The sequence below is a fragment of the Astyanax mexicanus genome, chromosome 24 (assembly GCF_023375975.1).
Source record: "Astyanax mexicanus isolate ESR-SI-001 chromosome 24, AstMex3_surface, whole genome shotgun sequence".
NCBI classification, from domain to species: Eukaryota; Metazoa; Chordata; class Actinopteri; order Characiformes; family Acestrorhamphidae; genus Astyanax; species Astyanax mexicanus.
In genome coordinates, this window is record NC_064431.1 from 23,979,873 (window position 1) to 24,005,924 (window position 26,052).

General features: G+C 40.1%; 1 protein-coding gene across 1 annotated transcript in view; it reads right to left on the minus strand.

The window, feature by feature from the left end:
• Positions 1–26,052, minus strand: part of ptprga (protein tyrosine phosphatase receptor type Ga) — a 445,965-nt gene that overhangs the window by 313,671 nt on the left and 106,242 nt on the right. The window contains exon 2 of the mRNA XM_022682776.2: positions 13,333–13,425. Coding sequence (XP_022538497.1) covers positions 13,333–13,425 — 93 coding nt within the window. The remainder of the gene's footprint in view (positions 1–13,332; positions 13,426–26,052) is intronic.

Below are 26,052 nucleotides of genomic sequence, written 5' to 3' on the forward strand. Positions count from 1 at the left end.
AAGATAGAAAAGGAGACAAAGAAGAGGAGAGAGGAAAAAGACAATAAACGAGAAAGTCTCTCTCTCTCTCTCTCTCTCTCTCTCTCTCTCTCTCTCTCTCTCTGGTTAGTATGCTCAGTCAGGTGCTGCCTCGACACGTACGTCTGTCCCTCTGTCTCCCCGTCTGTCCCTCTGTCTCCCAGTCTGTCTCTCTGTCTGTAGCTCTTAATCAGGGTCCCTCTCTCTCTCTCTCTCTCTCTCTCTCTGTTTCTGTGTATATATTCTCAACCATCACCCTCAGTTTAAGGAGAAGTGTGTGTGTGTGTGTGGAGGGGGGTGTATTATTATGAATTCCAGTCTCCGCTTCTCTCCGTCTCATCGATGCGGACGCTGCTGTGTAATTAGCGGCCTAATCGATGAAAAATGTTCTTGTCAAAAAACAAAAACAAACAAACAAACAAACAAACAAACAAACAAACAAACCCTCATCAGCCAGCAAATTAAAGCAACACACTCAACTGGGATCTGTACATACTAATTAATACAATTGAGTACTAATTACTAAGTACTGTTACATACTAACTCAAATACCCTCAATATAAAGCAGTTGTTTTTTGGATGTGCTTACGATGGCCAGTCTGGTTGTGTCCCAATTGTGTATTAAACACTATATTACTATAAAGTGTAACTACAGTATGTACCAATCTTAAAAAAACAGAGTGCATATGGCAGGTTAGTACATGTAATAATATATTAATGTACTAACTAGGGGTGGGCAATATTATATCGTATACAATATATTGTGACACAGAAATATCATGATATTAAAAATCCATATCGTGATAATAGGGCTGTTCTGTCTTAAAAGTAGTCTATTATTTACTGTGAAGCTTTAGGTGTATTTATTGTATAATTGTTTTAGTTTGTAGTTTATATGCATGCACTACATATTCTGCAATATTATTTGCTGCATTATATTATTTTATGCTATATTATTTATTTTGCTATATTATGATTATTCTGTTATACTATTATACTATACTCCTGAAATGACTGAATTATTTTAGTTTTCCTATATCGCCAAGTATATCGTTATCGCAAAAATACCCTGAAATATCGTGATATTATTTTAGAGTCATATCGCCCACCCCTAGTACAAACCCATTATGTAATTGCAAGTTCTCAGGTCTCCAGTTCCGCTACCTCATGTTGCACCCTTTTTTCACCAGAAGCTTCACCCCTTCTGTTTTGAACTGCATTGTGGGATAATAGTATACATCATAAGAGAGCTGGGCGATATGGGCCAAAAAAAATAAACATTTTTTTTTTATCCGATTTTCGATTTAAATCGATTTTTTTCCCCTACTAAAAATCTAAATAAAGATGATTAAAAAAAAAAGGTTAAAAACTAGTTTTTATTTATTTAGTTTTCACTTAAATGTCCCCTTTGTGGTTAAAGTGCAACCAGAAACAAGCAAAGGTACAAGTTTAGGTACTGACACAATGCACCCTCAAACTTAAAAAAATAAATAAATAAACCCACCCTCAGAAAACAAATAGAAAGAAAAGAAAATGGGGCGGGCTGCGCACAGGAGAGAGGGGCGGGGCTAAGCTCAGTACAGGAGCCCACAGAGGAGCGTCGGTGGTGAAAATTAAAACTCAGAGAAAATCGATTTTCATAAAAACACATCGTCCTTAACTGTAAATTCGAATTAATCGATAAAATCGATTAATCGCCCAGCTCTACATCATTATATAAAAAAATACATAAATAAAAGTAATTTTCCTTCCTTTAAGTGAATAAAATCTGTGCCATAAAGGGTTAATGTCCAGAGTGCTTCTTTTTTCAGTTCATTTTTTTGAATTACTTGTTTTTTAAAAACACATTTGTTGGTAATGCTACAGTTATCCATATGAAAAAAATCTATCTTATATGTTCTTCACTTTATGGTGTTTATGGGTATTTAAGACTGAGTAAAGCAGTGTGTAAGACTGGTGGAGGAGAACGTGACGCCAAGATGCATGAAAACTGTGATTAAAAACCAGGGTTATTCCACCAAATATTGATTTCTGAACTCTTAAAACTTTATGAATATGAGCTCTGCATCTTTTTTTGTTATTTCAGTCATTTTCCATTTTCTGCAAAAAAATGCTCTAAAACTGTAAAACACCATCATTTGTTTTAGTTCCATGACATATGTGTGTATTTTTAAGTGTGAGTGTAAAACTGTGGCCTACATTTATCCCTGACCTAAACTACTGTAAAGTTTCAGTATGCTATAACCCAAGCATGTAGGACACACACACACACACACACACACACACTCGCGTGTGTTTTGTCTGATTGATTCGACATAACTAGCTAACATGAGCGCCAACCTGCTCTCATAAACCCAACATCTGGCCGAGGTCAGCGTCTGTGTCGCTGCCGCCACCACATAAAGCACCGGCTGTGGATGCTGAGCTTAGCTAATTCAAGGAGACTGAGGGGACGCTGATGCTAACAGCTAGCTAGCACATGGTCACGCAGCTTAAAAACACACCAGAAAAGTTCTGTTCCCACCAGATATTACAGAACCAGATACTCCAAACAATTTCTGACCAATCCATGTGTAGGAAACCAATTCCAAATGGCATAAACATGGACTGAGGAACCCTGTTAGCATAGCTAGCACTGTTAGCATTGTGCTAACAGACTTGACTTGTTTCAGATTATTACAGGTTGTTAATAAAGACAGAATAGTCTTATTCATATAATTTCTAGTATTATATGACATATGGCAAATCTATTCCTGTTCATAATATTTTTTTAAAAAACAAACAAAGACATCAGAAAAGTTCTGTTCCAGCCAGATATGAAAGAATTTCACAAACATCATCACAGAAAGCTTTACTTTCCACTGTTGCTGAACCTTGAACCAGGAAACCAGGAAACCAGGAAATGCTATTTTTTTAGCAGGGCTGTGACCAATGTCTGGAATGCTAGCTTGTTAGCTAGTTGGCTATGTTTGAGCCTAGCATAAGTTAAAAACATGTAACCTACTCACATTTCAAACTAAAATATGGACACAAGTTAATGGTGGCTATTGTTTTCCAGACTCTGATTAACCTTTTTTTTATGCAGGAAAATTCTACTACCATATTTTTTGCACTATAAGGCGCACCGAATTAAAAGGTGCAATATCAGTGAACGTCTTTTTTCTGCTTTATTTTCATACATTGTCATACACTATAAAGAAAACTTACAATTGAAAAAAGTATATGGTAATCCCTGTGTAAACTGAGAAACCATGTTAGCACAGCTAGCACTGTTAGCATTCAGACCAATTCAGATTGTTAATAAAGATATAACATAAAGATATAACTTGTTTATATAGTTTCTAATGCTATATGACATAAAACAAATCTGTATCCTTTGATTTTAACACATAAAACAAAGCAAAGTACCGACAAAACATGGCTGTTTTAACTGTATTTCAGTCTGTTTAAAAACAAAACAGTAAAGTGGGTGGACGAACTGCTGTCACAGTCGCAGCTCATCGCATGCGTCAGTGTCTTCAGTGGGGGGGACTGGCGGTCAAGCAAATCGAGCAGAAGCTCTTTTCAAACATCCAGAAGTGGCACCGTGAAGACAACATATCATCATTTTCCATCTTCATCTCCTTTCATAAAGTGGCGCTGAAAGGACGAGAGCACTCCATTCAGACCTGGCATCCTTGGCGAAATTGCCTGTGTGGCCGAAGTGAAAGAGACCCTTTCGCCACGTTCCGCTATCTCTTAAATTAAAGCTCATCTTCTATTAATATCGCTAGTGCCGGGACCACAATGGATTTAAAAATTAATAACCAGTGAACACAGCGGAGGGGAAGCTGGTAGTAATGGTGTTACTGAGGGGGTTATGTTCTGGAATTTTGCATGGTCTAGTCACATGACCACATATGCAAAAGGTCAAAATCAAGGTCAATAAACACATGGATAAGGAAGTTTGGTCTGCACAGAGTCCTCAAGTGTCACTCAAGTTAACATGCATGCAAAGGCAATTTTTTAATTGAATTTTTTTGGATATATATATATAGCACATGTATTGCTTATGTAACTTAGCTGGGAATCTTGAATATGTGCATTTCGGAATGCATTTGTTTTGCAATTCAAAAAGTGGACATCAACCTACCAAAGAACCTCAAAAATAACCTCAAAAATACTCAAATTCAAAACTTTAGGAAACTTTTTTTCTTTTGTGTTGTGCGAAGTCTTCAGTATATCTCTCTTTTTTTCTTCTAAAGTCAGATCTAAAAGTTTGTCGAGCCGAACTTTGAGGCTGTGGAGAACTTTCCCCGGGATTCGGCCGAGGCATAAAGCTTGTCATGTTCCGGGAAGAGCCCGTATTGATCTGGATTTAACAGCTCTGATGCAGCCTACAGACAGGAAGCACTTAAAAGCCCCACGCATTAATCATTCCCAGACGCTTGTCATGTTTTACGTCCCAGGCTGGAATCTCGGGCTATGAGTGCTGATCCCGGATCAGACTTTTCACTTTATGGTGGCGTTACTCACATAAACTGACCACCAGGTCAGCAAGTCCGCTACTGGAAATGATTTGTGATTACCGGATCTTCCAGGACGTCACATTCCGAGCTTAATTTTACACAGTTGTAAAAGCGCCACTTTCATACCGCCTTAAAAATTGAAAGCACCAAAACATACATTTGCCTTTCAGCTCACTATTCCGACTGGATTAGTATTGGATTTCTTAGAGATAAAACTCTCACATCCAGAGAAGTCAGTTATGTTCTGAAATTTTTACACTGTCTAGTCACATGATCACACTTGCAAGTCATGACTAATTTGTAATTTGGAAAGGTTTTATTTCATAAAAAAGGGCAAAAAAACAACAGAAGTATTATGTAGATGTTTCTGATAAAGTGGCCAATATAAAGTGAGTAAAAAGAAGCACTATTTAACTGTTTTAAATAAGGGGGAATATTAGAAACACTTACCATGCACTTCTGATAACTGTTATCAGAAGTGCATGGTATGTGTTTCTAATAAAATGACCATTTCACAGAACTACAAAATAGGTGTTTCTAATAAAGTAGCCAATTATCAGATTTACAAGGTAGGCTTTCTAATAAAGTCGCCATTTAGAAGAAGTACTAAATTAGTGTTTTCGGGGCTCAGAGTGGTCCAGTGGTCTAAAGAGCTGCCACTAAGATCAGGAGATCTCCGTTTCGAATCCTGTTTATGGAGCTTGCCATAACTGTCCTTGCTCTCTCTGGGTGGGTAGATGGTGCTTTCTTCCCACATCAATCCAAAGGGTGATGTTGATCAGCACAAGGCATCTGTGGGCTGATGTATCGGAACCGAGTTGCTGCGCTTTCCTCCAAGTGCACTGTGATGCTACAATTTGACAATGCTGGAGGAGGAGGAGGAGTGTGCTAGTTTTTACCCTCCTGGTGTTGGGGCATCACAAGTGATAGGGGTGTTTTCTAAGGGGTGTTTTCTTATAATGTGTCTGAATAACAGATGAACAAAGTAGTTGTTTCTGATAAAGTGACCTGACAGCATAAAAACTACAACTAGGTCTTTGCAATAACGTAAGGTAGGTGTTTCTGATAAAGGTCTCACCGCAAGAGGGCATAAAAGTGCTTCCCTTGCTGACAGAGGATATTTTGGGTAGTGCACCTCCTGGTGAAAGACTGATGACTGCTAGACATGTCTCTACTGATAGAAGCTAATAGACAGTTAACCTAAATACATAGAACTTGTTTCCGATAAAGTGGTCAATGAATAATCAATATATCCTTATTATCATGCACAGACAAAGCAAATACACTTATGAAACCCTAGCTAAACTGATCACATATATGACACACACACACACACAATGACTGTGAATGTGAAGTCATCACAGGAAGCAGAATTATTAGTAACCCCCCCGAACCGCTCTCAGGGTCTCGCAGCAGTCGCAACAAAAGGCCCGAGGTGTTGCGCTTTGTTTGGGTCACGCTTTTCTAGTGCGCCCGGGGGATAATCAGGTTGTTCATAATAGAAGTCAACAGAGCAGGTGTGACGGATCTGTGGCTAGGTGGGCTGCGGGGGGATAATAGAGGAAGCAGTGAGACAGAAAGAGAGAGAGAGAGAGAGAGAGAGAGAGAGAGAGGGAGCGCAGGTGCTGCTGCTACGCTGAGTGCAAACAGAGCAAAGCCACTCGGCAGGCGGGCGAGTGGCTCTCCGAGAGAGTGGATCATCTGCTGAGTTCATTAAAAAAGCCTGGAGGACAGAGCCGCTGTCATCTGCGCTCGACTACAGCAGCCTGGGAATGACAAGGAGGCGGCATTCTGGGAAGCGGTGTGGAATTAGACGTTGTAACAGGTACATGACAAGGATGCTAACCACCCCCACCCACACACACACACACATACATACATACAGTATATATAGAATATAATGGTTTCCAGCTTTGGGAGGATAATGCTTCCAGAGCTAATGCTTAAGAGAGCACTTCAGTTTCTGAATCAGTTTCTCTGATTTTGCTATTTATAGGTATATGTTTGAGTACAATGAACATTGTTGTTTTATTTTATAAACATTTCTCTCAAATTCCAAATACAAATATTGTCGTTTAGAGCATTTAAAGTTTAATAATCACAGTTTTCATGCATCTCGGCATGTTCTCCTCCACCAGTCTTACACACTGCTTTTGGATAACTTTGGACAACAGTTCAGCTTGGTTTGATGGCTTGTGATCATCCATCTTCCTTTTGATTATATTCCAGAGGTTTTCCATTTGGTCAAATCAAAGAAACTCATCATTTTTATGATACATAAGTGACACAGTTGACAGACTTTGAGAGGGGGCACATCATTGGACTAATAGAAGCAGGATGGGCATTTTGATGAAGATAATAGATAGTAGATAATGACATATTACATCATTAGTTCCAATGTCGTTACATCGCTACATTTCCACTTTGGAAGAATCAAATTTGGTGACATACCTAAAGCCAGACACAGGAACTGTGTTCTCTGGAATGATCCAACATTTTCAGGATTATGGCCTGCTGAGTTGGGGATAATGAGGTGGAGGTGGTCATCCTCCACCTCCTCAATAATGGGCGCCAACGGTTGCTTAGTGGTTAGCACGTTCACCTCCCAGCAGTGGGGTCTTGTTTGACTGTGTGCCCAGATATAGATTGGCACTCTGTTCTGGGTAAAATATTGTAATGCCTGATGCATTCCTCCCGGTGGACAGTTGTTTCCGGTTGAGAGTACGCTGTGTGCTATTGGATATCAATTCAGTGAGGATGAGTGCTGAGTATAAAAGGGATGTGTATAAAAACATGATTGTAAAGCATCCTTGGGTTTCTAGAAAGGCTCGATCTATATAAGTGTGACTTCATTTGTTTATCCAATAAGGCTGGCTCATTATTTTTTTCGTGGCTGAATTCAATCAATTCCTCACAGCAATGCCCCAAAATCCAGGTAGAGAGAATAGTAGAGACTCCAACAGAGTTACTACTACACTAATACTTTCCCAATGCTGAAATACTGGTTTTTACTCATTCTCAGAGATTTTCTCACTATTTTTGGTAGTGTACCTCATGGTGAGATATTGATGACACATTTTGAGAGGTGGTGCATCAATGTCAATGATGTCAAAAGTTACAATTGATGAGCATACCACTGTCTTCCTGCTCACCTGTCTTGCTATCCTTCCTCGCTTTTCTTGCAGTGAACAGTAAACAGTAAACAGATCTGGCGTTCTCTTCATCTCCTCCCTGGTTCCTGATTCCAACCTGCTGCCTAATTAGCATGTACTAATCACGTCTTCCTGTGTCTCAATGACAGACTTGAGGCGTTGCTATCTCTCTCTCTCTCTCTCTCTCTCTCAGGATAAACAGACTCTCTCTCTCTCTCTCTCTCGCTCGCTGTCGCTCTCGCTCTCTGCTCCACCAACACCCACTGCATGCTAACGAAGTACCAGCCAGCAGGCGACGGACTCTGCATACCAGGCAACAGGGGACCCAGCAGGCCAGCTCCACCGTCCACCCCAGCCCTAGGCCATGCCTCTGTGGCGGGACCCCGGGCGGTGGGAGGCAGTGGTCAGACCGGCACTGGAGACTCACCGCTGGCACAAAGGTGCCGAGACTCATCCCACAGCTCCTGCGCTCAGAACGAGCCTCCAGAGGTTAGCGCTGATTAGCGGGTAGCAGATACGGAAGCTTCTACGCCTACAAAGCTCTGCAGAAAAGGCTACGCTAACTAGCACACATGCACAGTTCCTGCTTAACACCCACAGGGATGGACGTGTCAACATGAGGATGTGTAGGTATGCACATATATATACATATATATATAAATATATATATATACTGTATAGACACACAAAGAACTAGCATGTAGCCAAACGATTAAAAAAAGGCTCAAGGAAGAAACAAGGTTTTTCCTACACACACACACATATATATATATATATATATATAGATATAAGAACCATTTTCATGCTGTTAAACACATAAAAATACCATAAAATCGCCATTTATAGCCATTGTTTAGCCATTATATACCCTCAATACATACTGAAAATACACTATATATGAATAGACACATTTCTTGGTCATATTACTGTAAAAATACATACTGGAACAGTATTATATATCCAGTGTAAGTGATCTCGGATTGTTGAATTCATGGTATACAGGTTGTACAGGTGGAATACATACTGGGAATGCATTATATGAGCATTATATGTAGAAGGACAATAACCCTGTGTACAGTACATCACTGAAGATTTTAAATATATACTGGAAATGCAATATATGCACAAAGACAGTTGTCCTGTGTATGAGGCTATCAGCCATATACACCTTAAAAAACTGTTTAATAAATACTGGAAAAGCACTATATACTATGTTTGTATGATTTCAGAACCATATAAGCTGTGAAATACACACTGGAAACACAATACATAAATATTCATGGTCATTCAGGTGTGGAATACATACTGGAAATGCTTTATATAAGCATTATACACAGAAAGACAATTACTCAGTGTACAGTACATTACTGTAGCTTTTAAATACATACTGGAAAAAAAAAAACAATATACTCTAAACAGCTCTGGGAAAACAATTAAGAGTTTCTTTTTTTTACCAAAATTCTTTTTACGAAATTGAAAACGTCTGGAATATAATCAAGAGGAAGATGGATGATCACAAGCCATCAAACCAAGCTGCTTGAACTGCTTGTATTTTTGCACCAGCAGTGAGTGGCATAAAGTTATTCAAAAGCAGTGTGTAAGACTGGTGGAGGAGAACATGATGCCAAGATGCATGAAAACTGTGATTAAAAACCAGGATTATTCTACCAAATATTGATTTCTGAACTCTTAAAACTTTATGAATATGAACTTGTTTTCTTTTTGTATTATTTGCAATATTTGAAATCTAAAACCTATGCATCTTTGTTTTTTTGTTATTTCAGCCATTTCTCATTTTCTGCAAATAATTCTGCCTACTGGAAACACAGTATGAATACAGGCAGACTACTGTAATCAACTATTCTGCGTATGGGAATGTTAACCATATAAACCATACATACAGGCTGTTAAATACATACTGGAACAGCATTGTTTGTGTACGTAAATCAAAAGCACAGTAGAAAATGAGTCTCTGGATGACATTCCTTGCATGTAGACGATTGCGTAACCAGTGCGCATCTCTCACAGAGCTATAAAACACTTTCTCGTCCTCATCGACGGAGAAATAAAAGCTCTTCAGATGCTTTGATATTTACCCTGCATGCATTGTTTCCCCCAACCCCGCTGCCCCCCTCCCCCTCATTCCACCAGTGGAATTGGCTCTGTTACATCAGTATCTTATGTAACCTCATGGATTTGGGAAGCGCCGCTGATGTGGGGCCGCCGTGGCTGGTGGTTTTCTAATGGCGGAGATTAGGACCCGGGCTTCAGAAGGAAAGGCCAGGCTCCACCCGCAGCGCAGATTCGAGGACGGCCGCCACGACAAAAAAGGGCACCGGCGGATCCCAGCAGTGTTTATTAGCGGCGCCGTGAGCCGCAGGAACGGGGCGAAATATTTAAATAAATGAAATAGTCGCACAGTGAAAGATTAATGCCTCTCTTCCGCAAATTCCGCTCAGAGGGACGGAGAGAGTCACTTTTCCCAGGCAGGAACATCCATAACCAGAAGAAGCCAGGAGACTTCCACACCGGAAGAGATGAGGGGAGTGGAGAGAACGGAGAAAAAGAGAGAAAAAAAGGAGGAGAGTAGTATATGTGGTCGCTACATTCTAAGCGAACATTCCAAAATATTGTGGACCACTCAATACACAGCAGCCAGCTGTGATACATTTTTTCTCGGAATTCTGTGGTGTTTTAGACACAATAAACAGGCTGTTATGGCTGAACAGGACTCTTTTTTCCATTAAAGAAGAGTTGAGCACAAAGACTAGTCAAAACAAGCAAGGTCAACACCAGAAAACAAGAGCAGCAAGAGGGAGAAAACATACCTGATACGAAAAACAGTGTGTGCAACAGGTGAATTCAATATTCAGGTGATCAGGCTTCCGAGCAGTGCCATGTGCAGTGTCAGGTAATCGTGAACAGGAGCGATATCAGTGTGCAGATGGTGCATTCTAGGTATTGTAGTCTAGAGACTTGAGATCATAGGTAAAGCTAAGTGTGGTGAAAAAAAATCTATATATATATATATATATATATATATATATATGTATTTTTTTTAATTAAGATTTATTGCATTATTGTGCAAAAATGCAGTAAATTACAATTAATCATATCTATGTTTGTTCAGTTATTTGTGATTAATAGTAACATCATTTTAAGCAGTGAATCCTGATTAATCACATAATTTGGCGAAGTGAATTGAGGGTAATCACATAATTGTACGCAGTGAATCACGATTAATCATATTAATGTTTGTTCATTTATTTGTGAGGAATCATACCATAATTTAGTGCAGTGAATCCTGATTAATCACATCATTTGGCACAGTGAATTGATATTAATCTCGTCATTTTTTGCAATGAATCACAATTAATAGTATTAATGTTTATTTGTGATTAATTGCACTATAATTGTGTGCTATTAATGATGATTAATCACATAATTTGGTGCAGTGAATTGGGATTAATCGCATAAATGTAAACAGTGAATCACGATTAATCATATTTATGTTCGTTGACTTATTTGTGAGGGACCATACTATAATTTAGTGCAGTGAATCCTGATTAATCACATAATTTGGTGCAGTGAACTGGGATTAATCGCATAATTGTTTGCAGGGAATCACAATTAATCAAATGTTTGTTCAGTCATTTGTGATTAATCATACTATCAATTTATGCAGTTAATCATGATTAATCATGTGTTTTTTGACCGTAAAACAGTTTCCACCTATTAAAATCATGCAGTTACCAGCTTTTCAATATAATATAATTAGCCATACATACATATATAATACAGTATAATCTTTTTATAAGGCAAACCAAATAAGACAAATAAGTCAGATTAATCAGATTAAATTTAACTACCCAAAATAACATTTCACAGCCACACCACAAATGAAGGTTTTCTGTTTTAACTTGTCAAACCTCTTAAAAAAATATGAACCAAAATCAAACGAAACAAATAATAATTAAATAAAACCATTTAACGTCTTAAAATGGGCCAGAGTTAAAAGGCTGGAATAATCATTCAGAAACATCTGTACAGATCTAAGTAGGAGGTAAATCGGCAGTAATAAACAGGGCATTACCGCCGGCAGCCCACAGCCAGGCTGAACAGCTCCTGCAGCTCTATCTCCAATCAAAGACGCGAACTTCACAGCTCGGTTCAAAGTGCCGGCAGCTTTTCACACTCCGCTCTGCTGCGGGCTTAACTAACAGTCTTTGGCAGGAAAAGGGATACAGGAAAAGGCAGTAGTCGTGTAGCGGCGTGAAGAATAGCTGTCAACCCACAACGCCGAGTTACAAGGTGTGTAAAGGAAGAAGACAGGCTAGGATTTAAATGCTAAGCTAAAGTGCTACGCTAGCTTCCATAGACGTACTGCATGAGCGTGTATGTATTGAGTGAGTGTGGGTATGGACGTTTCACTGTATAATCACAGTCTTAAAAAAAATTGCGATAATAAGTTTCTCGGTATGACTTTATTTCACAATTACCTTAAAGCATTAGCAGAATGAGAATAATAATAAAATAAATACATAGAATTATAAATATAATGCGATTACAGACTTGTACACATGCACTGAATGGCTGCTATAGTATTTAGTTTCTGCAATCCAATTGATTTTAGCTGTTTTTCTCAGCTGGATTTCTCTCTGGAAGTTGTTGACAAACTGAAGAAGCCACTGCACTTAGAAAACCTCAGCGGTATTGGATATTAGCATTGCAGTTTAGCCACAATGCTAATATCCAGCTTCAGCTGACTGTAAGTGAGTGAGTTAACTACAATGCTAACCGTTTTTTTTTTTTTTCAACCTGCTAATTTGCTGACAGTTGTTGACAGGTTGAGATGTTTGCTAGAATACATACACATATCATGTCTGTTGATTATTCTGAACCTGCATTATGAAGCAATGCTACCAGCTATGCTAAAGTTGTGATGCTAACAGACATAATAGAAAGCCTTGGCAGATTGGAGCATGTTATCCGGGATGCTAACTGTAATTCTGAGCTGGATTATTCACTGATAGTTTTTGATAGGCTGAGGGTACTGCACTCGTTAGATAAAGCAAAACTTGTTGTTTTCTGCAGGCTAAAGCTGCAATGCTTACATAGACAGCAGCTAGCCTTGGCAGGTTGGAGCATGTAAGCCATGGGTGTTAACTGTACTCTGAGCTGGATTATTCACTGATAGTTTTTGATAGGCTGAGGGTACTGCACTCGTTAGATAAAGCAAATTCAGCTAAAGCAATTCTGAAGGTAATTCTAAATCTGCGAGTTAGCCGCAATGCTAACAACCAGGCAAAAGATGCAACGCTTACATAGACAGCTAGCAGCTAGCTTTGGCAGTGTTATAGTGGCTTAGCTACATTGCTAACAACCAGCTTTAAAAAGGCTTGTGCACAGTATGACGCCCAAGCATTTTTATACCATGTTATAAAACATAAAACATCAAAAATGTTACCACCGCAACCCTAGTGGGCAGTAGAGAGTCGAAGCAGACAGTCCGATCCACTGTAACTACAGAAGGTCATGGTGGTCGGTCTATGGAAGATCAGGACCGCTGGTGTGTTGTGTATGAGGGTGTATGTGGTGTATCCAGCAGAATATATGCCCAGTCATATGTGTGTGTGTGTGGGTGCTGAACTGACCTGAGTACGCCCAGTAGGACTCCTCTGCAGCTCGGCGGCGCCGGTCCCCCATCGCCCAGTCATGCTGACCTGCCTGATCACCTTCAGACAAAGCTGCAGGAGAGAGAACAGAGGAGGAAGAGGAGGATTAGAAAACCGAAGAATTTTTATATCATGTCAAAAATGTAATTCTTTCAAAAATGTATTTCAAAATTTTCCCTATTTTTCTCCTAATTTAGCTAGGCCACTTGTCCCACCCATTGAGCTGCTACTCAGCTGTATATCCCTCATCATAAAGAGGGTGTAGACTAGCACATGCCTCCTCCGACACATTGTCTAGTAGCATCACAGCGAACTCGGAGGAAAGACCAGCGACTTGGTTCCGATACATCAGCTCACAGATGCATTGTGCTGATCGACATCACCCTTTGGAGTGATGAGGGGAAAGAGCGCCATCTACGCCCCCCAAAGATAGAGAGATAGGCCAATTGTGCCTTCTCAGGGCTCTGGCAGCTGATGGCAAGCAGCATGACCGGGATTCGAACCAGTAAATGAAAAAAAAAACTTTAAGAAATTAAGTTCACTCCGAAAAATGTCAAGAAAAATGTCAAGAACTTTAAAAGTAGCCTCAAGTGCAGTCCATCAAGACTATCAAAAACGATATGATGAAACTGGCACTCATCAGGGTCACCCCAGGAAAGGAAGAGTTTTCTTTGTTGCACAGGATAAGTTCATCAGAGTTACCAGCCTCAGAAACCACCACATAAGAGCCGCCTAAATGCTTCACAGAGTAATTTTAAGTTTTAAATGTAAATTTTAAAATTACTACATGATTCCATATGTGTTCCTTCATAGTCTGGATGACTTCTGTATTAATTTACAATGTAGAGAAAAATAATAAATCAATATATTGATTTAACTTTTGACCGGTACTACCATATGTATGAGATCTGCTATAATTAATAATAAGTTGCAACTGAACTTTACTGCATTAAAAAAATAATAATAATAAATAAATAAATATATATATATATATATATGTCAGGTATACCCAGGCAGGTAGACAAGGAGGCGGACACAAGTGCAGGTAAGGGCGATATAAATAATTTATTAAATAAATAACAAATAAACAATGAAACAAGAAACAAGTAAACACTTAACAAAGATAAACGAATAACCAAAAACCAAAACAAACCAGTGAAACTAGAGAACATAAACTAAGCCAACAGGAGATAATAATAACAAAATAAACAAGGAATATATATATATATACAAGAAAATTAACGAGGAACAGAACAAGTACTAAACTAAATAAGGCAGGGATATATACAGGGAATTTACTAGAAACAAAACACTAAGCAGAGGACTAGGAAATGAGGAAATAAACAAGATACTAGAAAACATAAACAAGAAATAAACACGGAGCAGAACTAGGGCTATGAAACGCAGGGAAACACAGAGAGACAAAACAACAGGGGAAGGTGCAAAGACAGACGGAGACAAAGTGGCAGAGGAGGGCTATTTAAAGAAACAGGAAACACACTATAATTGGAAACACCTGGGGAAGGGGCGGAGCTACAAATTAGACAAGTGGTGGAAAGGTACTGAGACAGAACACAGGGGCACAGGTCACGTGGGACACACACAGAGACATGAGACAGGGCTAAGACCTGACAATATACTTATTATATATTCATTCATTATACACAGCTAGAGTGCTTTAATTATAACTTGCATGTCAGTAATGAAATTAATCATTAATAATTCAAATGATACTTCTATTAATGCATGTGCAGTATTTAAATTACAAACTATAAATAATTAATTAGCCACTATTAACGAACTGTTAGATAATGAATGTTACTATTTATACAGGCATGTTATTATAACCTGCTACCAGTGATGTAAAGCTCAGTAATGTAAAGGTCATTTTAGACCATTTTAGATCAAATGTGTAAAATATAAAAAAAAAAAAACAGGGAAACTACAACAATGACTATGAGGTGTGGTGGGTCAAGAGAGGTCAGAGGTCAGGCACCAGGTCCTGGAGGCTTTTGATGGTTTTCATATCTCCCGAGAACGCAGATTATACACACACACACAAACACACACACACACACACACACACCTCATATTCTCTATTTCATCTCCACAGTTCAGTTAACAATAGAGCCACATTTTCATTCATGCAGACAGACAGACTCACACTCAGACTCGGCCTGAATGCATTAATTAATTCATTTAAATGCAAACAATGCCGGCGAATCAGGCGAGAGGAAAAGGTGCGCTGCCATTTGCACAGTTTTTAATCTGTCTGGCTGATGCTGACCGCTCTGCATAATGCAGGTTCACTCTAGTCCTCGTCCTCACCTCACCCTCACCCTCTGACAGAAAGCTGAGCATGAGGAGAACAATATTCTTCATTATTCGTCTTTTATGAACCCATAATAAATAGAAAAAAAATAATTAAAAAACTGTATAATTATTACAATAACATTTGAAACTAGATTCTTTTTAAATGTGCAACTAAAATTCAAATTAAATTAAAATGTATAATTTTTTTTTGTTTTTAAATATATTATTTTAAACAATTATTTATTTTTTATTTCATATTGTTTATATGACTAATTTATTTATTTTACATATACTTATCATTACTGGGTAGGGTAGGGTGTACTCGGGTGTTGGGACAAAAAGGACGGTGATGTAATACTCGAAAAATGAGAGTAAGAAAGCTTAAAAAAAAAAATCTCAAGTGCCCTGTGTAAAATATGATTAATAAAAAAACCCATCCACACACCCAAACGCAGGTGCATTAACATATTACCCTTTGATCTCTGGATAAACATATTCATTAAACCATCTTTAAACAGCAATCTGGTTTTAAAATTGCTCCATTAGCGAGAGGAAAAAAAAACGCCCCCCGTTCCCAAATAAACAAACACAAGCACAGACCTACCCACACGCACTCCCTGGTATTTACGACCTGGCTGTTATGGGATCGGTTTGTCTCCCCCTCATTAAACATGTATGAAGAGCTAAATAAATAAAGCGGGGCTGATTGGCGAGTGAGTGAGCTGAGGGCTGAAGCGCTGAACCGCTAAGTGCTTGAAGCGAGAGCCTGAGGACCAAGTGATGGAGCACAGGACTTGGGCAGGAGGGGCTGGTGAGCCGAAGAAGGTTCCCAGGAATGGAGCAAGTTTCATGAAACCAGCTTATTAATGAAAAAAAAAATAAAACTGGACCAAAGTAAAAGAGATGGAGACCCAGTGCTGAAGGACACTGAAGCAGGGGCCAGGAGACCATGTGTTGCAGCAGGGAACTAGGAAACCACCAATGGGCCAGATTATAAAAATATAAAAATAAAAAAATAAGGCTGGGAACAAGCACTAGACTGTAAGACGAGGACATGAGGTCTTGGACACGGGGTCAGTGATAAAGCAAAGGCCTAGGGACCTAATGTTCAGACTGTAGAAGGTTACAAGGCAGGAGGAACAGGGCACAGGACGCAATGGCAAAAGCCTTGGCTTGTGGCAAAAACAATGTTGCAGAAGACTACGGCACCGACTACTGTAGAAGTATATGGCTGCAACTACTATTACTATTACTACTACTACTAGGACTATGAGTCAGCAAACTAGTTCCAATTAGACCATTCTGGAACTTCTAAAATGTCATGACAAATTCTAAAGTTCCTCCGCTACAATCGTATGACAGTTCTCAAAACTCTCCCAGAGCCTGAGCCAGTATTGTTCTTGCTACGGAACGGAAGCTTAATGGAGATTAAGTAAGGCGTTCTCGAAACCTTGCCAAAGCCAGAGCAAGAGCCAGATTTGCCCTTCCTACGGAACAAAAGCTTAACAGACAGAAACTAAGCATAGCGTACACCCCATCCTGAATTCCCATCCTGAATTCCCAAACAGAGTGTAAATCTGTCAGTAGACCCTTTGGCTCAGGTCTGTGGGGAGCCAAGTGCACCCAAGCAAGTCAAGGCACAAGCCCAAGATCAGCCTCCCAGCTTGCCCCTCAATTCACCTTCCCGCAAATCCACTCTGGCAGGACTGGGTGCGACTGCCGTTTCAGATTTGGGCTGATCTAAAATGGGCCTCCACAATCACATGGAGCAGCAAGCGACAAGCAGATACAGAGACCGAGAGAGGCAAAGCGAGCTGGTAAACCTTACGGTCAACAGAGTCGTTCAATAAAAAGACATTTTCCATACGGTTCCCACTCGCTGACTTCACCGCAGCAACAAGGACGAATGGCCCCAAAGCCGCCAGTCAAGCGCTAATGCAATTTAGCCCAGTTCTCTCAGAGCATGCTGGGTAAGTAAATTCTGCTACGAACAATGGGTGACTCTTCTTCTTTGTTTCAATGACAAACAGCTTTCCGTCCTCTCCCCCCTAATTCTTGGGGATGGACGCCGGAGCATGCTTGCGAATGCGGATGCCTCGGCTCACTATGGCTTTTCTATGAATTACATTATCGATTGCCTATGCTCTTTGAACGCGAAATGTAATTATGCAATGAAGCGCGCCAAGCTAAGCCACTAGCCTCCCAATATGTCACTCATCCTCTTCGGGCTCCTCTCTCTCAATCATCCCCTCCCTCGTACCAAATCTCTCCAATCCATCCATCACTAAACCTCTCTCTTTCATATTTCATATACTTGTGGAGTCGCATTCAGAGAGTGGCCTCTCGAATTCAGATGTCGCCTGCTGTGTTCAAGCAGGTTTGATCTCAGACAGCTGATCCTACTTCCCTCCAGCCTCACTTTTACCCGACAATCTCTTTTTCTCTCCATCACTTCCTGTGTGATTTTGCAAAGCAGGGACTCTTCTCTACAGGGTCACTTGTTTAACAGAATGCCTCAATGTCAGCATCCACACTTATTCCTGATCCACTGCACACGCCCTCACACCTCTTCCTGGCTCTGAACCATAGCCCAGGCTTCCAGGCTTTTGCCCCCTTCTCCAAAAGTCACCAACAGCGGCATATTAATCTCTTAAACACCCTCACCAATGGATACCAGTACTGGTCACCGTCCAGAAGCCGCTCAGCAATGAGCCATGGGGTGGGATCATGTTGCAAGCCAGCATGCCTGTTATCCTGGCAGTTGTTATGGTCGTGTGATGGACAGCGGGCTGCCTGGCAGCGGCTCAGCTGGACAAGCCTGAGAGGAAGAAGGAACAGAGGATGCGCTGTGGGAGCGGCACGTGGGCCAGCCAGGCCGGACAGCCGAAGCCAGGTCCAGAGCCCCTCTCTCCTTGGTCACACGGAGTGGCCCTCTCAGTCCGACGGCTCAGGGGGCAACATTTCAAATGCACTTCAAGCAGGCGGGCAGACGTGCCTGGCACTGGATGACTTTGAGAAGCTGCCTTTGTGAGAGGCCTCTCATCATGCTGTTTTTTTAAGACAGATCTGGACAGGGAGGACATTTGAGAGCCACTCGAGAAGGTATCATCCCTGCTCTGTATCATCTGCACTTTCAAGACCTTCCTAATTCTCTTTTCTACTTTAACAATTTCAAACTCCCTTTACTTTTTATTTTGTACACATTATATGATGGATGAACCTACAGGAACGGCCCGTAATGACCCGAGATGAAATCCATTTCAACAAATGAACACTCATCCTTCATCGTAACAGTCCACAACGTACTCACCGTCGTCCAAAATAGCAGCACACGTGCTCCCACAAGCTCCAACTCACCCACGTTTTGATTGCTTTATTCCAGTGGTATGTGGGGCAGGCTAAAAACAAAAAAATGAGTTTGACACCTGCTGGCCCTCCGTTAGGTAGGCTACTGAAAGAACAGCGCTACCTCCAACTCCTGGCCTGTTTTGCAGCAGAGCGAGAACAAGAGAGGAAGATTTTACCCTGAATGACCGAACACGATCAGAACAAGAGCTTTTCTGCCAGCTTCCCTACAGACATTCTCACACAGACACATGCAGGAAGGTTCGCGCGCACACACATTCTCGTCTGTCTTTGTCCTCCAGACCTCGTCAAAATCAATCAGCATCAATACAGTCTAATATGCACAAAGGCCATTCGAACGTACGCCCACATAAACACAAACACACACTCGCATTTACACACACCCACGCGTGCTGGCGGGCTTCGAGCGCATGTCATGGAATGTCATTTCGCTGTAACCCACTGCAACAGCGTCTTTTGAAAGCGTCGATGTAACAGAATGTACAATGTTAACCGTGTCTCCTGTGATCAGGCCGCCGGCGCCGGCCGGAACGCTCCCAACACATCCTGGCGTAACTGATTTACGCTTCCTTATTAGCGCCCTGTGCTTCCACGAGAGAGCCGTCGGAGGGGCCTGACGGTTCTGGCATGGAGGCCAAGCAGGAGAAGTCATGCAGAGTGAAGGAGGGGAGTTATGAAAGCTCCGGGGGGTGGGGGTGGAGGGGAGGAAACCGAATCCAAAAAACCCTCCGAAACGCAAGCCTCCTTTGAACAAGTCCCTGGGCACCTTCAAAAGCAGCTAACGTTTGGATGAGAAATACTCGGCAAAACACGCAAAGCACAAGAATGACTCATAGCCTTGAAAGATGTCTGATTCACAGCCTTGAATCAGATGCAGAGAAACTCGATCTGGGTTTTAGCCGTTTAGTAGTCAAATCGACTTGACTTCAAGCGAGGTCTGCGGCGCATTAATCAACAGCTAAACACTGTAGCCTTGCACTGTGTTAGCCAGAACTTTCTACTGCACTTTCCACTACTTCTGCTGGCTCTTGATTATTGAAACGAATCGTATCACTGTGGTCAAATCCACAGTGAGATCTCTTAGGCCTTAAAAAGCAGGTTGCAGATGCATACACGTTTTGGATGGGATCTCTGGGAAGGGAGATCTCAGAACCTTACCGCTGTCTGCAAAATCACTTACAAATGGAGAATATGTAAAACAGCTGCCAACATGGCCGTGTCAAGCAATTCTAGCAAATTCAGTCCAAGAACAGACCATAAAATGCGTGAAGAAGAGTCTTCTACAATAGTAAAGTTTAATTTAAGGACCCACAGGTAGGTCTCACCACAGTCGATGTCACAGAATATCATATAGCATATACATTTAAAATTAGACTTTTCTTAGGGGAAGAACAGTTTATGTAACTGACTGGGCAGTAGGTATATGGTGTCCCACACAATCCAAGACTGGGAAATGGATTTAAGGTGGAACAAAATGTAAAGTTAAAGCAAAGACAGACCATGTACCTGGAAAATTACCCAATCTATCTGAGTAAATACACAAAGGAATTGCTTAAAAAATGAAATAGAGTCGAAATTCTTTCACAGGTGAAAGAATTGTGCATGGAAGAGTGGGAAAAACTTCCTACCTGTTCCTACCACTTGATTTCTAGAGAGATGCTTACAGGACACCTGCTCATTCTTTGTCTCTTCTGAAATCAAGGGTATTACAAAGAGTTTATCCTGTTTTTGATGGAGTAACTGTCTCTACTGTCTCCAGGGAAGGCCTTCTACTTAGGTTTACTTGAAATACAGCTGTAAAGATTTGTGATTTCACTCAATGACAAAAGGTCAGGATGATATTGTTGTCCTAGACTTTTAAAATCTCTCTTTTACAATCTCATTTTACTTCTTCCTTTGTGTGGTTTTACTATAATTGAGTCTTCCACGCAATGCAATTGTTGCATTCAATAAATGTACCACAGGCTAATCGGCATGCTGGCTCGTAAACCTCTTTTAAGAGGTTAATTCAGAAGACATGTTGGTTTTACTTCATTTATGTCCCCCTGTTTGGCTAATTTGGATTAATATGGTTGGGCAAGTTTGCATGCTAACAGCTAGCGAACACAAATCCAGTGCAGACAGGCTGCTCCCTCCCTCCCCCCCTCCCTTCCTCGCTGCAGCCAGAATCTAATAAAGTCGGAAATGCCAAACACTTTGGCTGACCTCGACCGGGACTCCGCTGAGAGAGAGAGAGAGAGAAAAAGAGAGAGAAAAAAGAGAGAGAGAGACTGTGGCCGGTCCAACACAAAGAAAGCAACTTATCTCCTGTTCCGTCCATTAGCTTAAAAGAATGGGACACATGTTGGCTCTCGCTTCATTGAAATGCACGGCAGCGTCGCTCATCCATGCACTTAACCTTGATTTTTTTTCTGCTTTTGTCTTTCTGTCCGGAAAGAGCGAGAGAAAGAGAGAGGCCTAGGGAGCGAGAGAGTGAGAGAGATAGTAAGTGAGTGAGTGAGTGAATGAATTCAAGCGAGGGTATGATGTAGGTGGTGCCCTCTCTACTGATACCATCATTAACATTCTCCACGTCTAGCTTTTTTTGAAGGGCGTCCACCGAGAGGGCTTGTCCGGAACGTATTGATTCTACCGCCATACACACACACACAAACACACACACATATATATATATATATATATATATATATATATATATATATATATATATATATATTTACACACATACATGCACACGTAAACACACTCCAGTAGGCCCGATCTGTGCTGCTTTGAAATCAATCCAGCAGAGCATTTACAGGAGTGGTGAAATGACCCGAAGCATGACACAAACGCTCAGCCATCACTGTGGCATTTACCATTAAAAAATGTACATTAAACGCACATTAAATATGCTCAATGTCACGTTTTTTGCATAGATGTATTAAGTTTATTAATGTACAGTACCATCACTGTTCAATGCTAATTTCGATGGTAATTTAGCACAGCAATCCAGCATCACCTAAACATTCTTTATGATTGAGATCTTTTGATTAATAATACTACCCTTAAAATCTTCTAATTTTCCCAAAAATCAACTGTGCCCCTTATAATCTGGTGCACCTTATGTATGAATTCTACCAGTCAGGTATTAAGAAGCAGTAAAGCCACTCTGCTGAAGTACAGCGTTATACAGGTGTTTCAGCTAAGTTTCTCCAGCTCCAAGACTGGAGCAGTATTAGCATTAGCCACTAACCAGCGGAGGTATGTCAAAGCAAGCTATGTAGAACGAACCGCTAGCTAATATCACCCTGTCTTATAATCCAGTTGCCTAATAGTCCGAAAAAAATAGTAATATCAATACATTATGTTTTATAATTATTTTTATAATTTGTTACTATTAATAATACTATTCTAAAATGCATATGCTGCTATACTTTAATTACAATAAAAAACGATATTCGAATACTTTTTGTTTGGTATTTAATATATATACATATATATATATATATATATAGTATTACTTTTTTTACAGCACTACAATGCAATGCACTGATTGCTATATATATTTTTTAAACAAAACAGAATAATATTTTTATATATTAATTTATATATATATATATATATATATATATATATATATATATATATATATATTTAGCTTTACATACTACTTACTACAGACAACAGAGAACAGACTACAACATAATATTTCTGTACAATATATTTTTTTATCAACATATATATGCTGCTCCATGCACTACTTAAAGTAAGTAGTCCATCTGGAATAAAATGACATATAAAAAATATATATGTAAAAAGTAATATAAAATTAATACTACTCAATACATTAATGCATTGCAATGCATTGTATACTGTTATACATTTTGTATGCTGTACTTCAGGTAAACCTTTTAATAAAAATGCAAGGACTAGACATTATTTATCGCCATATGAAGTATGTATATTTCATAAAATCTATATGTAATATTTATCATAAAGAGAGCATGTCTTTGTGCTGTTAAATAAAACAAACAAAAAAATGCAGGAAATGCAGGGGTCGGATTTGTATTTGTATTGAATTGGCACGTTTTTCTTGACTGCGGTTTATATATTCATATCTACTTGACTTCATTTCTTTTATTGACGTTATATCGTTTCATTATTTACTTACTTTTTTCTGACTTGGAAAGTGACTCCGGCTTAATATTACAATTCTTCGCCAGGGATCAATAAAAGCCTATCTCATGGTCGATATTTATTACTCTTTTATCCGTGAATAAACTGAAGGCTACATCATTCTCCATTGGTTTTGATTAATATCAGAAAGTCGGTCTTGACAGTAAGCGATGATCGGGCGTTTCTGGCTGTTTCTGGTCCTGAAGGCGTCGTATCGTAACTCTAGGCCTGGTTCTAGGGTAGGTTTATTTAGCGTCTGTAAATCGGCCCCTAGATTACAGTATTAGTAACATAAACCCGGTTTATGATGGAGAAAGTTGAAGCAGCGGTCAGCAGAAAGCTGCGTCCTGCACACTTGTTTGTGATGCCGAGCGTCCGCCTGGCTTGTGACCTTGTACCAGTCGAACAGAGAGCTATTAATTTCCATCAGGACACATTGAATGCCTCCCATTGTGCAGCTGGGAGATGTCTATAGCAGATCGATGGAGGGCAGAGCTGGGGAGCAGCGGGGGTGAGGGGCGGGGTTGGGTATGAGAGCACTGTGTATTTTTTGAGGCCTTTAAAGTCGGATAACCGACGGTAAAGGGATCGTTATGTCATGTTACTTGTCTGGGGAAAAAAAAAAAAACTTTTAAAGCACTTTTTAGGTGGAAATAAACAGGGTTTGGACAAAGAAAATGAAACACCTGTCATTTCAATGTTGGAGGTTTCATGGCTAATTTGGAGCAGCCTGGTGGCCAATCTTTATTAACTGCACATTATTGCTCCACCAGTAAGAGCAGAGTGTGAAGACAGCAAGTCTTTGTGATGTATCAAGAGCCATGGTACCCAGGGTAATGTCAGGATACCACCAAGAAGGACCAACCACATCCAACAGGATTAACTGTGGACGCTGTAAGAGAAAGCTGTCTGAAAACGATATTTGGGTGCTAACACGGAATGGAGTAAGAAAGCAGCCTTTAACCCTCCCCCAATTAACGTATTTTTTGCATTATAAAGCACACCTAAAATCCTTTAATTTTCCCAAAAATCATCAATGCACCTTATAATCCGGTGCATTTTATGTATGAATTTTACCAGTCAGGTTGTAAGAAGCAGTAAAGCCACTCTGCTGAAGTACAGTTACAGAGTTTTAAATGAGTTTCAGTTTAGTTCTCCAACACCAAGGCTGGAGCAGTATTAGCATTAACAGCTAACGGCGAGCATTATCATCATGTAGCCTGCTGCTCATCCCATGCTAAATCTAATGCTAAAGCTAACGCTGCTGCCCCCAGCCTTAGTGAAAATCTGGAAATCTAAGCTTACTGTAATTAAACGGAAGCGCTTTACTCACCCAAACAAGGAGAGAAATCTGTGTAGATCAATATCCAGTGCTCTAAGATTTTTTTTTTTTTTAAGAATTACAGTTTTGTTTACTTAGCTGAGCTTTACTGAACTTATTTACCTCCTCTCTCCACAACCCAGCAGCGAGACCTGCTGGATTAGAAGGGAAATATAGTGACACCCCTGTTTCTTACTCGTGTCTCATAGAGTTATAAGAGAGTTATAAGAGAGTTATAAAGCCTTATAAAAATACAGTAGCAATTTGCTGATACAGACAATTTTTTATAACCTAGATTATCGATTATATCATGTCATTAAGACTGTTACGAGGTGGTAGAGAGGTTTGGTTTGACTCACAGGGTGCGTCTCACTCCGGGGGTCTTCTACTAAACATTTTGAAAGGTTCATTACGGCTCTGTTATGAAATATCATCTGCCAAATTCCAGCAAGACCCATTCAAGACGCCACCATACGAAAAAAAAAACACCTCCAATTCCAGAGACCTCCTGAGAGGCTCGGTGTGAATGGCATGTTTGAAAGTAAGAAACAGTAAGAAAGTAAACGGCATCAGTTGCCAGCCGTTCTTCCAGCGCTGCACGACTCCAGCCTACACACTCTCAGTAAACTGTACACCACTGACTTATGAGTTATGACAGCGTAACCGGGGCTTCTTTCGTGGGAGCAGCGGCAGAAGCAGGCTGGAGGAACGAACGCAAAAAAAAAAAAGAATAAAATAAATAAATAAAACACTAAATAAACACCTTTCGGCTCCATATGCTCAGATTAGCTGAAAGCTTTATGGGAACTCGCAACTTTGCCTCGACCTTAATTAATTTAGTGGAAGGAACGGACGAGGCGTACACACATGAATTACGGTAATGCAAGCCAAACGAGTAACGAGAATTACGAAACATTTCAGTTTCAGTGCCGAGGTGACCGTTAGTTAGTCTTTACTCAAGTTCTGGCTCGGTGAACAGGGGCTGAGTGCCTGTGAATATACACACACATATATATACAGTCATATGAAAAAGTTTGGGCACCCCTATTAATCTTAATCATTTTTAGTTCTAAATATTTGGGTGTTTGCAACATCCATTTCAGTTTGATATATCTAATAACTGATGGACACAGTAATATTTCAGGATTGAAATGAGGTTTATTGTACTAACAGAAAATGTGCAATATGCATTAAACCAAAATTTGACCGGTGAAAAGTATGGGCACCCTTATCATTTTATTGATTTGAATACTCCTAACTACTTTTTACTGACTTACTGAAGCACAAAAAATTGGTTTGGTAACCTCATTGAGCTTTGAACTTCATAGCCAGGTGTATCCAATCATGAGAAAAGGTATTTAAGGTGGCCAATTGCAAGTTGTTCTCCTATTTGAATCTGCTCTGAAGAGTGGCATCATGGGCTCATCAAAACAACTCTCAAATGATCTAAAAACAAAGATTGTTCAACATAGTTGTTCAGGGGAAGGATACAAAAAGTTGTCTCAGAGATTTAACCTGTCAGTTTCCACTGTGAGGAACAT